At 37.2% G+C, this 15704-nt stretch overlaps 2 protein-coding genes across 3 annotated transcripts in view; one reads left to right on the forward strand and one right to left on the reverse strand.

Moving 5' to 3' along the window:
* The window catches only part of LRRTM3 (leucine rich repeat transmembrane neuronal 3), a 212452-nt gene extending 197912 nt beyond the window's left edge, over window positions 1–14540 (reverse strand). The window contains exons 1-2 of one of the 2 annotated variants that reach the window (XM_019507882.1): window positions 14029–14540; window positions 12192–13723 (exon numbers count right to left, since the gene is read on the reverse strand). In XM_019507882.1, coding sequence (XP_019363427.1) covers window positions 12192–13723; window positions 14029–14032 — 1536 coding nt within the window. In that variant the 5' untranslated portion in view covers window positions 14033–14540. Of the gene's footprint in view, window positions 1–12191 lie in introns of both variants that reach the window. The other variant, XM_019507881.1, reaches the window with a different exon arrangement.
* Window positions 1–15704, forward strand: part of LOC109290918 (catenin alpha-3-like) — a 793541-nt gene that overhangs the window by 549206 nt on the left and 228631 nt on the right. The gene's annotated exons all lie outside the window — the stretch shown is intronic.

Here is a 15704-nt window from a genome sequence, read left to right on the forward strand (position 1 = left end):
GCGAGGAAGCGGTCAGTAAGGCTAACTGCACCTTGTCGTGCATCTACAGATGCATCACAAGCTTGTCCAGGGAGGTGATCCTTCCCCTATACATGGTATTGGTCAGGCCACAGTTGGAGTACTGCCTCCAGTTTTGGGTGCTGCACTTCAAAGGGGATGTGGCTAGCATTGAGAGGGTCCAGAGGAGGGCCACTTGTATGGTCAAGGGGCAGGACGGCAGGCCCTACGAACCTATTCAGCTCCACAAGAGGAGGCTGAGAGGGGATCTGGTGGCCATTTACAAACTCACCGGGGGGACCAGCAAGAATTGAGGGAAGCTCTATTCCCCCGGGCACCACCTGGGGTTACTAGAAATAATGGCTACAAATTGTTAGAGAGAAGGTTCAGGCTGGACATCAGGAGACATTACTTTATAGTTAGGGCTGCCAGACTCTGGAATGGGCTCCCAAGTGAGGTGATACTCTCTCCTACCTTGGGGGTCTTCAAGAGGAGGATGGACAGATATTTGGCTAGGGTGATATGATCCTGGCACCTGTTCCTGCCTGGGATGGGGGGTCAGGCAGGATGATCTGTTTAGGTCCTTTCTGACCCTAAGTACTACGATACTATGATCTTCCTCTACCATGAGATGAGGAAGAAGGAATAAATAGTTTATTTAGCCATTATTTTAAATCTAGGAAACTCACTTGGACCTGGTGAATAGAAATGTCCTCAGTTGCCTACTGTGGCATTTTGCCAACCTTTTTTTGTTCTGTTTAAGCCTACGTCACTTATACCGTTTAAAAGAATTAATATTAAATGAAGAACATTGTGTTCCCCTGAGGCAGAATACTTCTACCTGTTGGTCATCGACTTACAGTTACTTCATTGGTAGGCTAGTTTGGATTCCCTCCAGAACTCCTCTCTCTTGACTACCTGAGAAAGAAGCTGAATGAGTTTCTGACATTAGCCCTTGTGACTGGCTCAGGATTGAACAGCTTTAACCAATGCTTAAATAACATTGCTTGAAAGTAAATTATAGTAAGCTCCATGCAGTGCATATTTCAAAGTGTTAATCAATACTATCTTTCCTGGTAGCTAGACACTGGAAAAAATGTTGCGCTGGATGTTTTGAGAGTTCTACATCTTAAGGAAGAAAGATCTTCTTTGGAAATTTTTAATATAGTTTGGGAAGCGTGTATTCTGGCATTCTCTTTTCTTCTGATATTAGGACATCAAAACAAATTTGGTGTATGGATGAAGTGGAAATAATGAATCTCTGTAATGAATTTCTTACTACAGAGTTTGTATCTAGGAGCATTTTCTTTTTACCACCTCATTAATGAATTTGAGCCACTAAGAGCTTAGAGTGCTGAATAAGGATTTACTTATTTAATTGAAATCCTCTGTTCTTAACTGGAAAAATGTACTTTACATATTGGATGGATGAAATTAACGTTATGATGCTTTAAAAGAAATTTGTTTTAAATTTAGAAATTGTCATGTCAGTTTATACATAAAAACCAAAGAATAGAACTCACTAGTTATGTAGACTTGAGGAAACAAATTAAATATTTTAAAGTTGCTTATATACAGACATTTTAATGGAAGACACTTTTAAAATTTCCAAAAAACCCATGTTTTTTCAAATGTGAATGTGAAATTTCTGCTGATATGCTTTAAGATACTTTTACAACTGCTACAAAAAACCTGCTCCTAGTATACTTAGTGACCTGATTCTGCCATTATAGCCATAGAAAAATAGGCTTCCACTTTTACAATGGAGAGATATTTATGACTATTTAAATTATTGTGTTCTTATTAAAATGTTCATGCACACAAACATAACTGAATCTTCCCTTCAGATGAGTTAATGGGCAAGCATCATATGAGTCATAGTTATTATTGTTTCTAAAGAGTCACTAGCTTCTTGTCAGCTATGCAATCGCTTTTTACTTAAAATGACTTCAGGTATCTGTTCTCCAGAAATATTATTTATACAAATAAACAAACACCAAAGAGGAATGTTGAGAGTTTGTATTTGTAGTTTAGATCTCCTTAAGCTGCAAAATAAATATTTGGATGTAAATTAAAACCTTCAGTTTAGAAAGAGCTTGGATGCTAGAAAATATGCATACTGCTTCACAAAGCCACCTGTTGCCCCTATAGCTTCTATTTTTATATTTGACATTCACTTACTGAAAACATGGAATGAATTATAAAGATTTATGTAACAATTTATGGCAGGACTGTTTAAAATGGATATGATTTTATGCTATGTTCCTGGTACCTATGAGATGATGATGATGACAATCATTTTAACAATAATAATAATACAGTTCTATGTGCCCATTGTGTTTAGAAAAATGGAAATTAACTATTCAAAATGATAAATATGCAAAGAATAGTTGTTTTATAATGAAGAACAGATCAACAGAGTGGTAATGAAAATATGCACTATGTAGATCCAAAATTAAAACTGTGTTAGCTAATTTTTGCCCAGCTCCATAATAAGGTCGACACTGTACCTCAAAAATAACTGATCTGAGATTTTGCACTTAACATTTTATCTAAATTCAAATGAAGAAATAATGAAAATTAAGAAAAATTAGTTATGTAATCATAACTGTATAGAGACAGAGAATTAAACATGTGTTCCCCAGTCTTTACTCAGTCAAAATTCCTACCAAAAGGTTTTCATCGTTGTGTGCTGTAGACCTCTGTGGTGTTGTTAAAGCTGAAAGACAGTATGTATATTGCAGTGTGAATCACAGCTGAGGCATGATGTGAATCTAATTTGTGAGTCGTGATTTACTATTATACGGTATGTATCTGTATCTACTATAGTACAATGTGATTCAGAATACACTGGCTGGCAGAAGGCAATGCAAAACAGAACTTAGTGAGCTGTGTCGAGGGTATGACTCATATTACTGCATGGCTGCAAGACTAATAGTGTGATGTGGAAGAGTATTATATTATGAGTAACATTCTGTGATGTCAATAGAACCCTAATGTGCTGAACTTATTATTCTTAAATATTTTGAGACAGGTATGCTATGAGCTATAGTTGTGATTAGCAATGGACAAGCAAACTTCGTTCAAATAAGTACTCACAAGCCTTTACCCAACGTTTAAGCCAAACCTTCCTGAAGCCTTTCTCTGAGGCTCATATAAGTTTAGTTAACTTTAACTATACAGCAAGAAATAGCAGGAGCTCCTTTTAGTAAGAAGATGGAAAACAATCTTCCATTATATGCCTCATTTTCCTTACATCCAAATAACTTCCTTCTGCAAAGAAATGTATTTTCCTGAAATTTTATGTGGTACTTCTCATTCCAGAGTAGAGTTTCTTTCAGGTGAAACTCAGAAAAGCTAGTATATATACATGGTGATGGAATGATGATGAGTTATATCAGCTATGGATCTGGCTCAAAGTGCTTTGAACATTTGCTTTAAGTTCAGTCTTTGAAATGTCATAACATTGTGGGCCATAATATCTCTAAAATATTTTATCATAGAAATGTTGAGGGGAACATAAGGAAGAGTTAGTTGTATTAGGGAAGTAGAAGACTAGCAGGGCACATGGGAGTTTTTACATGTGCTTTGTGGGGGCCATTCTAATTAAAGTGCCTGGAGCATCTAAAGTATCAGCGTCCTCATGCTTTCAAATGGTGGTGGGGGTGCCCTATCTAAAGTTTGTCAAAAGAGTTTTAAAGTGCCCCTGCTGCCATGCTGAAGTTCAGTGCTGCTGATTCATGAGACGTGGAGGATGGCTGGAGCATGGTACTTACCATTCTCCAGCAGACTTGATTGAATTGATTCTGCTCTGATGTGCTGTAATTACAGCACATTGGAGCAACCTCTGGGCTTATGTACAGACACCCAAAGGAAGAAGGATATACAGGAATCAGTTGGACACCTAATGGAGAGCAGGCAAGAAAAAGTGGTTTGGAGGAATGATGCAAAAAACCAAGCAGAGGAAAAGAGAAAGGTAGAGGTTCTTATTCCTTTAAATATATACTATTTTAAATTTTTTGCATATAAAAAGCTAAGCACTTAATGGAGATAAGATACATGCTACTGCTTAATACACCATTGATGCATAACTTCTTTCTAGTACTTCTGACACTTGCCAAAGTCAGCAGTAAAGCAGACTTGCTTAGATTGCCCTTCCAAATAAGGTCTATCAGAGCCAGGGTTCCTACTCTGTATAGATCTTAGGTACCAATCCAGTTGAGCGCTTTTGGGTAGAAAGGTTGTGGCATAAACACCAACTGGATATCTAAATTCCATTTACAACTTTGAAAATCTGCACCTAAGATTATGAAAGCAAACAAAAACCTCGGAAACAAGCAAAGAACCCATCATTAAATGGATGAAGATAAAGATTGTGTTTCCATGGGACCCCAGTCATCAGCTTCAAAACAATTTCATGCATTTTAAAAATGGAAAATGATGGGAAATGGCCAAGGCTGCCTCCAGTGGCCATGTCACCCAATCCCTTTTAGACTGCTTGCCTGAGTGTAGTTTTGCCCTTAACATTTTTGAAAATAAGGAAGAATAAAAATAAGTAATTTTGGGTAACTATAAGATTTGGTTTATGGATCAAAGGATAGGTTTCTGATAACGCAGTATTCTGAATTTTAGAATTCATCTAACTAAAGTTTTCTTTGAAGTTAGCTATGCTCTCCAGAAAAAAATACTTTTAACCCTCACCTTTTATTAATCAAAACCCCCACCTTCTTTGCAGTCTCCCTTTTCAGTCTTTGAAAATGCCTGCTTTTGTGCTTATTTGTACCTTTGTATTGCAGCCAAGCCAGCATAAGCAGGAATGTGGAGAAGCTCATAAAAAAAAACAGTCCAACAATTTAGCCTCCAAAAAGGGGTGGAAATTTATTTAAAACCCCACATTGTAACCCCATGGGGTTTTATGTTGCCACAAACTGTTCTATAAATATTTAGGGAACCAATACCCAAATATTATAACCAGCAATATTCTTGTCACTGAGAACACTTTTAGTATCTATGCACTCTATGTGATAGCCTGAAATATTGACATTAATTACTGAATTGTGTCTAGAAGACAGTACAGCTAGCAATAAGATTACATCATTGGTGATTCATCTAGATAGTATTATCACTCATTCTGTGATAGGTAACCAAAACCATTCTTTGATAGGTAACCAAAAAAAATGGGTGCACATGCTTTTCATACACAACAATAAATTCGGGTGCATATTGCACTGGAGTTTATTGCTCCTGTGCACCATGTTTGAATGTACTCCTGGGCACCACTGTTGCCCACAGAACATTAAGCTGGGTTGGATCAGCCCCAGCTGAAAGACGGTAGAGGGGGTCAGCTAGCCAGTGCATGGCCCCTTGTACCCCAGCCAGCCCTATCAGCATCTCCATGTGCCTGACTGTGGAGTAAAACTCTGTCATAGGATAGTACTTGTATTTACAAGTACTAACCTACTGCAGAGTTAATTAGCTTACTCTGTCCTAATAGCACTGCACATGTAGATGCTGAGAGGTTTACTGTGGCGCTAATTAGGCAACTCCAAAGTAAATGTCTTGTGTAGATGTGCCAAGTGAGGCACAAAGCATTTAGATTGTTGAGTTGAGCTGACCTGTAAGCATCTCTACAAAATACTTTTTCTAAATTAAGGTAAGTCAGATATCACATTGCCTATATACTTATATATGCCCAGATAACTAAAGAGGAATTCTTCAGAAATAAATATTTAAATAAATATTTTTAAAAATATTTGAAGAAATGCCTGAAACCCATTTCTCTATACAGGTTCTTTACCCCAATATTTTACTTGCTGTAAGATTCATTCATTCCAATTATTGAGCACACCATGTCCAATTCTGTTATGTGGAAACACCTGCAGTAGCTTCCAATAAAAATTCAAGTTTTAGCAGGAGTTACCACACCACTATTTGGAACATAACACAAGTTATAACATTACAGGGAATGCTGCTGCATTTCACATGACAACTGTTAATAAACAGTACACACTCATTCATCAGTACACACTCATCATTATTTTAATCAAGTTGTGATTAGTTTCTGAAATGTGAAGTTTTCTACCTTGAACTGTTTGTTAAAATACTGGCCCATAATTAGTTGCCATCCTGTGAACTACTGACATCCCTGGGCCACACTCCCTTCATTCCTTCACTTGCCTACATTTTTCTTGGTACTCTGCTGTTCTGATGTCACCCTGTGATTACAACACTCTCAGAACGTCATGCTGAGGAAAATTAAAATCCTGTAGCCATATAATTTTTTCTCTGATAGCCTCAAAACTAGCATGGGCAGATGGGAGAAAATCATCACTGGAAATCAGTGACCTAATGAAGATGTCCAAACACATACCTATGTACATAGAAATCTATAAAAATTATTGTGTTCCAAGTCAGAGCAGAATGAGTGCCTCAGCATATTGTTAAAGATGTTGTAGTCCAAAGGTGCTGTCTGTGTGACCAAATGCAAAATCAAAGGCAGCAAAACCCTCTGGTCATTGAAGAGTTCATAGCATTTTTCACGATGATGTAAATAGTAATACTAATGAACTAACTCAATCCAAATTCAAGTAGTTCTGTTGTCTTTAAATATGCCTTTTCATTTGAATACACTGGGTGAAATCCTGGCCTTGAAGTCAATGGCAAAGCTTTCACAATTTCAGTAGGGCCAGGATATAACCAGTTTTTAATTTCCTGCCGTTAACTTGTGCTTCAAGTAGCTATGACACCGCTTGCATGTTTCTGAGGTTGTGGTAGTTTATTGTTGGATAGAGTTAATAAGCTAGTATTAGGATATGCTAAATTAATTAATGTTTGGAAAGGTATTTGATGTATATAGATTCATATGAAACATAGTCATGTAATTAATAAGTCTTCCATTCCTTGGATTAGTCATTTCTGTAAATTTGATTCAGGTTTATTTTAATGCCTGGACCTCATGCTCCACATCATTGTTATGTGTTGTGTACCTTTTGCATTTTCCAGGTGATCTTTTTTTCCTAACTCAGCTGAAAGCTGGTAGGGATTCCCTTCAATTTGCCATTTATCATTTTTTAAAAATGTTGAATATGTTGTGGTGCTTTGAATCTGGCATAATGGTCTCTTGATACTAGTTAAAGGTGCTTTCTAAATACATAATAATACTTTTAACTAAACTCTTGTCCTTGGTTTGTATTGATAAAGTATATGAGTCTTTATTTTCTAACTCATTACTGTCCTAGGCATGTAATAACAATAAGTCCTCACACCTTTTCATATTTCTTGCTAGCTGTTATATACTCTTACGTTCCTTCTTTCAATGAATTAAGTTAGATTGAGATTTTATAGAAACATATGAAAGAAATGAAATTATAGTTCAAGGAAATATTTGACTATACAAATGGATAGAAAGTATATGCTACTCTCAAATTGTATAGTAAAAGATAAACTAAGTAAAAGTGCATCTAACTGTAAACTGAAACAAAGAGTAAAAACTGTGATTAATCTACCAGCCACTGGATGTCATTGTTGTTCCACAGAAATTCAGCTAAAAGAATATTTATCTAGAGTTGGGTGGCTGACTTACAAAGAACTGTTAGAAACTATTTAAACAGTGAACTATTTAAAACTATCTAATTGCTTTTTCAGGAGTGCTATACATTAATTTCTCTTTAAATTACATTTGTATACTAGGATTTCCTAGGACATGCCATAAAAAATGTTACCAAACCCTAAAGTGTAACCCTTCTACATGCAGATGGCAAGTAATGAAAACATACCAGAAAATAAAAAAGTTTGCATTCAGTACTAGTAGCAAGCTACTGGTTCTCATTGTTATTTGCTATGCTATTTCAGGATGTAATCTCTCAACACAACATATTAGAATCACTAATTTGCTTCAATTTGCTTGACATATAGAATATTTTTGACAGATAATGCACACTTAATAGTCATTATTTTGTTAGTCTAAGAGATCATTTGGATGTTCTAGGATTTAGTGAATGGTGTATTAATCCCATAATTGAGAGACAAGGTAGTCCAGTGGTTATGGGAATGTCTTTGGAGTCAGGAGGCATGGTTTCTTTCCTGAGATCTATCACTCAACTAATAACTCAACTATCTTGAGCAAATTTGTCCTTTGTGTTGCTGTTTACCCTCTCACCTGCCTTCTGTCTACTCTATATAGATTGTAAGCTTTCTGAGGCAGGGAATTTCTCTTGCCGTGTGGTTAACAGTGTCTAATAAAGAGGTCCTGACCTCATTTAAGGCTTTTGAAATAATTTTAGAAATAATTCCACTGGCTTTGTAGCTATTTCCAGGTCACGTCTATGTTGCCATAGCAACCAGCTATGTCACCATAGCTCGTCACTACGGTGACGTGGAGTCAGTGAGCATTAACCATTATGCCGCTGCTACTACGCAATGAACTGGTGGGTCAAAAATGATCTGTGCGCTACTCGGACTGTGCAGTACCAACTGCTAAAGCAAGTACTAAATGATTGCACAGTACCAACTGCACAGTCAGGAGCATGTGTAGACATGTCCACAGTGAAGCACCAAGGAAAGCAAAAATCAGAAGATGAGCACAGGATATATCATATTTTATCTGGAGTAATGGATCCAAGGTCCCAAGTTGTGATAATACAGTCATTAATGCAGTTGACGAAAAGAAATGTGAGGGGGCAATAACAGTTTGAAACCAAGCTGCTGTTCCCTTAGTCCTAAGATGTCTTGGGATACTTTAGGTCCCTCACATAAAATTGGAGCAGCTAGGATTTTCCAGGTCATGAAGACCATCCAGACCACATAGCCCTTTTTCAAAGTAGGTTCTGCATTTTTTTCCTATAAGTCCACTATAGTTGCATTTCACCTGGTGTTTCCTCTACTTAATATAAATATTCAGAAGCAGGATTTAAAGTAGTTTTGTTCCAGAGTGGCACTAAGAGCCCATAAAATGAGGAAAATATGGGCCAGAATATGGACTATAAAAATTTGAGAAAAAAAAAAAGAACAGTTCTGGCCATAATCTTGAAGCCTTTAATATTTATGTATTTCAGGAACAGGAACAGGAAAGCCTCTATCTCCCCTCCCTCAGGAACTTAATGTTATTCAGTGGAATTCACTCTGAAAGGTAGAAAATTTCCTGCAAGATTGTTGGATTTTTTTACTCTTGAACTACTGTGTACATGCACAAAGCAAATCTTGCAATCAAGTGTGTTATGGTAAAATTGAGTTACAACTGGCTTAATCTATGTGGCCTTTATGTGGCCTTTATGTAGGTTAAAACTTGGGGTTTTTAACATGCTCCTCCATGGCTTGAGGCTGGATGAAACCATTTTATAATCCATTGCCACCAGACCTGGATTTAATAATCATTATTCAACTCAGCTCTCTTTGCTGTGCAGAGGAGTATTACTGGCAATGGACATTTATACTCTGCAGGCTAGCAGATTCTTTATCAGATAATTAGATTGATAATTATACATTCATTTATTTATATTTGCCACTGAAAACATGGGTAAATATATAGACTGTTAGGCATCTTTAATATAATAATTGCATTAATTGTCCTTATGGTCTGGTCTGTATTTTAATATAAATATGTTGAATTAACATTATTAACCTAAACATTGCTGATGTAGCTAGTGATAATGGTTTCACTGCTTGATGCTTCGAAAGGCTCCGTATCTGGCCTCAGTTTTGTTTCTATTACAAATTCTTTTATAGACGAACCTAAATTTAATCTCAAGTAACTTTTGATGCTACATGTTTTTCCCTCTATGTTGGCAATCATTAGCATTTTTAAAGGGGTAGGAATAAGACATAAAAACATGGAGATAAATATATGTATAACCCATTTGACAACATTCTTCACCAAGGACACAAAGTTGCTTGGAACATGGATTGAATATTTTTATATAGAAATAATCCTAAATTAATAACATGAAATATATATTCTAAATATACCTTGCCCCAGTATCAAGAAGAGCAGTATGTGTACCTTTATGCTTTTATTTTTTGGTAATATAATTTTTTTTTCTGTTTGGATGCATGTAGTGTTAGTCACCACTGCGGGTACTGGAGAAGCCAAAGAGCATAGTCAAGATGACTAATGCTGTATTTATGGCAAAAATTAATCCTTCAGTATAGATATAAACAAGATTTACTGGTAAAAGTTAGTCCATTACCTAGCTTAGATTAGTTCATTTTTACTGCTTCTTTTTCTATAGCTTTCAAAACTACAACTTGATTTCATACGTTTATTAGTGCAATCCAAAGTGCACCAGCCACTTATATTATTATTAACCTTGGAATCTAAGACTGTTTGCACTCCATAACCTAGAATACCAGTACTATATGTTTTTGTATGCTAGGCACCATCCAATCTCAATTATTTTCTGTCTGCAGTCCTTCAAAAAGAAAATACAGTTTCATTTTACAAAAATATGATTAAGTGCATGAGTGTTGCTTAAATAATACCCTCTGACCTCATTTTCATTGTGTCTAGTGTAGTTCAAGGTGGTTTGCTTTGGTTATTTTTCCCAATAAGCAAATGGTCCAACAGAATGTCCTCTTGAAGATTTTGCTTTTTCTAATCTACTGCAGTAAAACTGCTTTGTCGAAACACTCACTCCCAGGTGGTCAAAGACATGCAGTCTGCTAATCGAAATCAAGTTACAAAACAGAGTTAGTTAAATTATTGACCAGCTGAACCTGTAGAAGGTTACACTGTGTTTTTCCACAGATGAAAAATAACTGTGATGCTTAAAAGACCATATAAAAATGTGAGGACTGTAATTAATTTTAAAACACAGCAGATCATATTTTGTTCAGTAATCAATAAAATGTTGTCAGTGATGTTGAGGGAGATAAAGCAATTGATGTCCAGGTTCATCAGGATTTTGTCCAGAAACATAATGATGAATTACTTTACATTAAAAATTAATATCTATAAATTCTTGTAATATCATCAGGGTTATGATAAGAGAAATAAATCATTTGTCACTGATTTTAGGCTCTTTCTGATACATTCTTATTTAGAATGGAGAATGACCAGTATTTACTGAAAGCTCTTTCCAGTTGTGTGTTTCTAAAATGTACCATGCTTGGCTTTTTAAATATTTGAAGCTTCATTTAGTTACTAGGTGGGTGATGGGCAAAGCAAAGCACATCATGGAATACTAACAGGCACATCATGAAATACTAACAGGCACAGCTCAGCAGATAAAAAGAAATAGAAGAAAATAATATATTTAATTGTTTCATCAACTACATTAATGTCTTTGACAGTCTTGAAAAGAGAATTTTTAATGAGCACTCAAATGTGTGCAGGAAGTGGTCTTGCCTTTGCTACTGCACATTTGAGTTCCTCTAATTGCATCAATAAGGAATTTCTGCTCCTTGTTTAATGAATGCCTTTTGACTACTTTCTGAAAGGCAACTGGATGTAAGAAGGGATAAACACTGGCACCTTTTATATGAAGAGACATGAACAGGTTTCAATTAGCCACTATCAGCTCTAGAAACAGGATAGTAATCCCCATTCTGTGTTTTTCTGGGCCTTTTCTTTCTTATTTTTAAAATTAAGCCTTGGTTTCTCTTCTCTTAGCTTTCTGTGTAACACACACTTATCTGAAACATTGCTTTAACTTACTACTTGCTTTCTATCATGTCTTGCAGTGAATAAAAATCAAGCATTATTTCAGGGTTGTTTTTGCACCATCCCTAAGCTCAAGCAAGTCATAGAATTCATATAAAGCTACAGTACCTGGGCCATTTAATGTGTCCTTGATTCAGAAAGTGAATTTCAGAAGATGGATTTGGGGTTCTTTTGCAATGCTGACATTTTTCTGCCTAAACAGAAACACACTCACTACAGATGTAGTGGATTAGTTATGAAAGAAGTTTTCTGTTTAAAAACAAGTGAGACTTTAATGAAATCAATAGAGGGTCTGTACAATAGGTATTGTATTAAACCAGAGCTTAGGCACTGGCTTCACATTGATTGCAGTATTTAAATTTCAGTTAGTTGATTATGTATGAGAGTAAAATGACCAGTATTATGAACGTACAAAAAAGTGACATGGAAGTGCTGTGCCAGAAAAGTGAGAAAAACGTTCCCTTTATAGTCACTAGAGTTCAATAAAGCACCACTATTTCCCAGCTTTTAAAAGCTCTTTTATCACAATGGTTCATACCTCACATTCCCTGGAGCCTGATTTGTTATACGTGCAGGGTCCTGTTCCATTCAGCAGCATCTCACTGGTTTCAGTGTTGGTAGGTTTGTAATCTACATAAAATTCCTGCGTACTCGGGGTCATTTGCTTCAGTGACTGTCTTTTCTTTTTCCTGTGCCTTCTCATGAGAGAACGCTGCTGCAGCTGCTTCATACTGGCTGGGTAACGCTTCCATGACACATAGATTACCAGCAGGATCACAAGCACAGACAAGAAAAGGGCTACACTCCCTGCTATGATTTTATGAAAGGAGATGTGTTCAGTGTCATGCTCAGGTTCTGAGCTGGATTCAGTAGCTCCTATAGTTGGAGGCAGAGGGGGCTTGCTCTCATGTTTAGGCCTGGTGAGTTTTGGTTTATATGTTGGCTTTGGGAGAGCTCTTGCTAATTCAAACCTCTCTGTAGTACTTTTTCCACAGATGCTGTAGTTTTTCACTGCATCAATAACATTCACCCCTTGCAGCTCTTTGGGGCTGGCACAGATAATTGTATTTTCCCTCAGCCCTTTAAAACTTTTTAGCCAGTTTACAAGGGAACAAATGTTTCTGCTGCATTCCCATATATTCCCAGCAAGGCTGATGTCATTGAGGGATATCCAAGAATCCAAAATTTCTTGACCAATAAATGTGAGCTTGTTTGAATCCAGGTTGAGGCGCTGTAAATTGGGCACACACTGAAAAACACTAGGTCCACTGAAAGCTTCTATTTCATTGCCAGATAAATCAAGCCTTTGTAATGAGCTCCAGGTCCAGGACATCGTTTGTCCTATCACACTGATTTTATTCCACTGTAAATAAAGGTTTTGAAGGCTGACTAGCCTTGGAAAAAGTGCCAGGTTGAGCTTAGAAAATTGATTGTGCTCCAAGTGAAGCTCCTTCAGTCTGATCATGCCTGCAAAGACATTTCTTGCTAAACTTCGGATCCGATTGTAACCCAGGTCCAACAGTTCAAGGTTCCTACAATCTTGAAATATTCGAACAGGGATGGTTCTTAGAGAATTGGATCGCAAGTGTAAACTCAGCAGCTTTCTTAACCCCCTGAACTGTTCAGAACCCAGAGACTGCAGCTGGTTGTATGACAGATCCAAATTCCGGAGATTTGTCACAGGTCTGAAGGTATTATTAAGAAAATAGGAGATTCTGTTGGAACTCAAGATCAACTCTTTTAGTCTGCGTATTCCATTGAAAGCATTTTCATCAATATTGCTGATGTGGTTATGGTCTAGATAGAGCCAGGTGAGTTGATTAAGACCTTTAAATTGATTGTATTTTAGTTTTTGGAGGCTGTTATATCGAAGGGACAAACCTAAACAACCAGCAGATATACTCGAGGGAATCTCCTGCAATTTCTGAGATTCACAATATACCATTTTGCCTTCACACCTACAGCCCTTAGGGCATCCTCGTTCGGCAGAAGAAAGCATTGTCAGTAATACAGTAGGGGCTATTACCAGAGCTACAGCTGATCCGCTCAGTAGCCTAATTACATTGAAACCTGGAAATAAAAACAGCTTAGAAAAGTTATCCCTCCAAAGATCAGTCACTGTTTTCCCAATCATGCTAAAATATTAATTTATATAATCGTAAAAATTCCTAGCTCGACAACTACTCTGTATGTTATTTTTTTTTACTCAATTAAAAAATCTTTGTATATATTGTAAAATAAGTTTAAAAATGTAATCCCTAGACAATTTAACTATAATAATAAATCATCACATCAAGGTAGGTCTATAGAGTAATTGAAGCTGGGTCTATGCAGAGACTATGCACTGTATATAAAAAAAACATGAAAAAACATACCCATTCTTTGTGTTGTTCAAAGGTCGTCCTTAGGTCTTTTGTTTTTGGTTAGGGTGCCACAAGCATGACAGCCCCTGTCAGCTGCACTATAGTGAGTCAGGGCTTGCTGACACCCAGGAAGAAAAATTGGACCCCTTGGGAGATGGACCGATTTTGGAACATTATTCTTTGCCAGCCATGCAGAACACTCCAAGAATAAATAAATCCCAATACAGCATTCACAGGAAAATGTCAAATTCTTCCTAGGTAATAGGATCTTCATGGATATTACGTTTTTGCATCTTTACAGTTAGAAACCTGGCTTTTAAAATCTCTCTTTATAGAAAAGCATGATAGATTCCTCCAAGCAACCTTTAGCTATATGAATTCACAAATCTGTATTCCATAGCACAGCAGTTCTCATAGTTAGCACCCAATCCAGCTACGAAGCTGCTTTGGAGCACAGAAGGCAGAATAACCCTGTACAATGAACAAGCTCTGTTCACTTCTGCATACTGTCGTTCTGAAAGCTCCTCCGACTGTTGCTTTGGTTTCAGTGAATGCAGTCTTATGTAAAGCTGCCCCCAGTGGTGAAGAATATTATGGGCATGTGCAGATACGTCTTCCTTTTATCTTGCAAATGAATAAGCTTTGCTGGGAAATGAATGATTGTTTTAAGCCACTAAATAGGAGCAGACTAGTCAGGTTTCGTGTAACTAGGGAAATAGATTGAAATTTCCAAATTTTCCAGTTTCTATTGCTCTTTTGCAAAATCTTTTTTGAGTCCTTAACAGATCAGCATGTGATGCTCAGACTTTTATTTGAATGGCTGACAAAACATTTGTAACCGTTTTTTTTTCTTAAGTTTCTTTTTGTTACATGTCTCATACACACACAAAAGCTCTTCACAATAATTCACTATTTTTTAGTGCAACATCAGGTCCTTACTATGTATTTAATAAAGCATTACAGCAAGGAGAGTTCATTTATAACATGAAAACTGTTTTGAGGGTGACATTTTGCCTTTTCTCTTTTTAAAAGACACAATGACAGGAGGCTAGAGGAAAAGCCCTAGTTTCTTTTATACATAACTTGCCATCACTTTGTTCTGAAGAATGAACAGTTTTAAGCAAAAGAGAGATTCTGTAAAAAGTGACATTCTACACATTTTGAAAATATATGAACCAACTAGACTTGATCTGGAGTCTAATCTGGCTGATTGTGACTTGGTACAGACCTTAAAAAAGCCCAAGGTGTAATAGCGAACAGAACACACATTTGCCCTTTGGTGGGGGTGGGGAAGGGGAGAAGTCACAGGCTGTCTGCACTGGCTGAGGGCAGCAGGTTTGAGGTGTTCCTGCACACCTCTCAGTATGTCCCATGGGTTCCCTGGGCTGCTGAAGACTGCCAGTCACAGCCAAACACCTAGGCCCACCCCTGATCAGCTGCTGGGCATGGCACAGATGCTCACACCCCAAATCTTCTGCTGCATCATCTATCAGCCACAGACATCTGTCAGCCTTAGGCAGGCAGCAGGAGTGGTGAAGGGATTCATCTGTTTTCCCATGTACGAACCCCAGCACCTAGGCACCAATGTCTCTGGGCTGTGCCCCCGCACCTTGTCATGAAGCACCCCATGATGTACATGCACCCCTGACATGGAGCCCAGGAGAACCCCTGTGCTTGGGAGCAGCCCC

The sequence above is a fragment of the Gavialis gangeticus genome, unplaced genomic scaffold (genome assembly GCF_001723915.1).
Source record: "Gavialis gangeticus isolate Ggan-Ray unplaced genomic scaffold, GavGan_comp1, whole genome shotgun sequence".
In the NCBI taxonomy this organism is placed as follows: domain Eukaryota; kingdom Metazoa; phylum Chordata; order Crocodylia; family Gavialidae; genus Gavialis; species Gavialis gangeticus.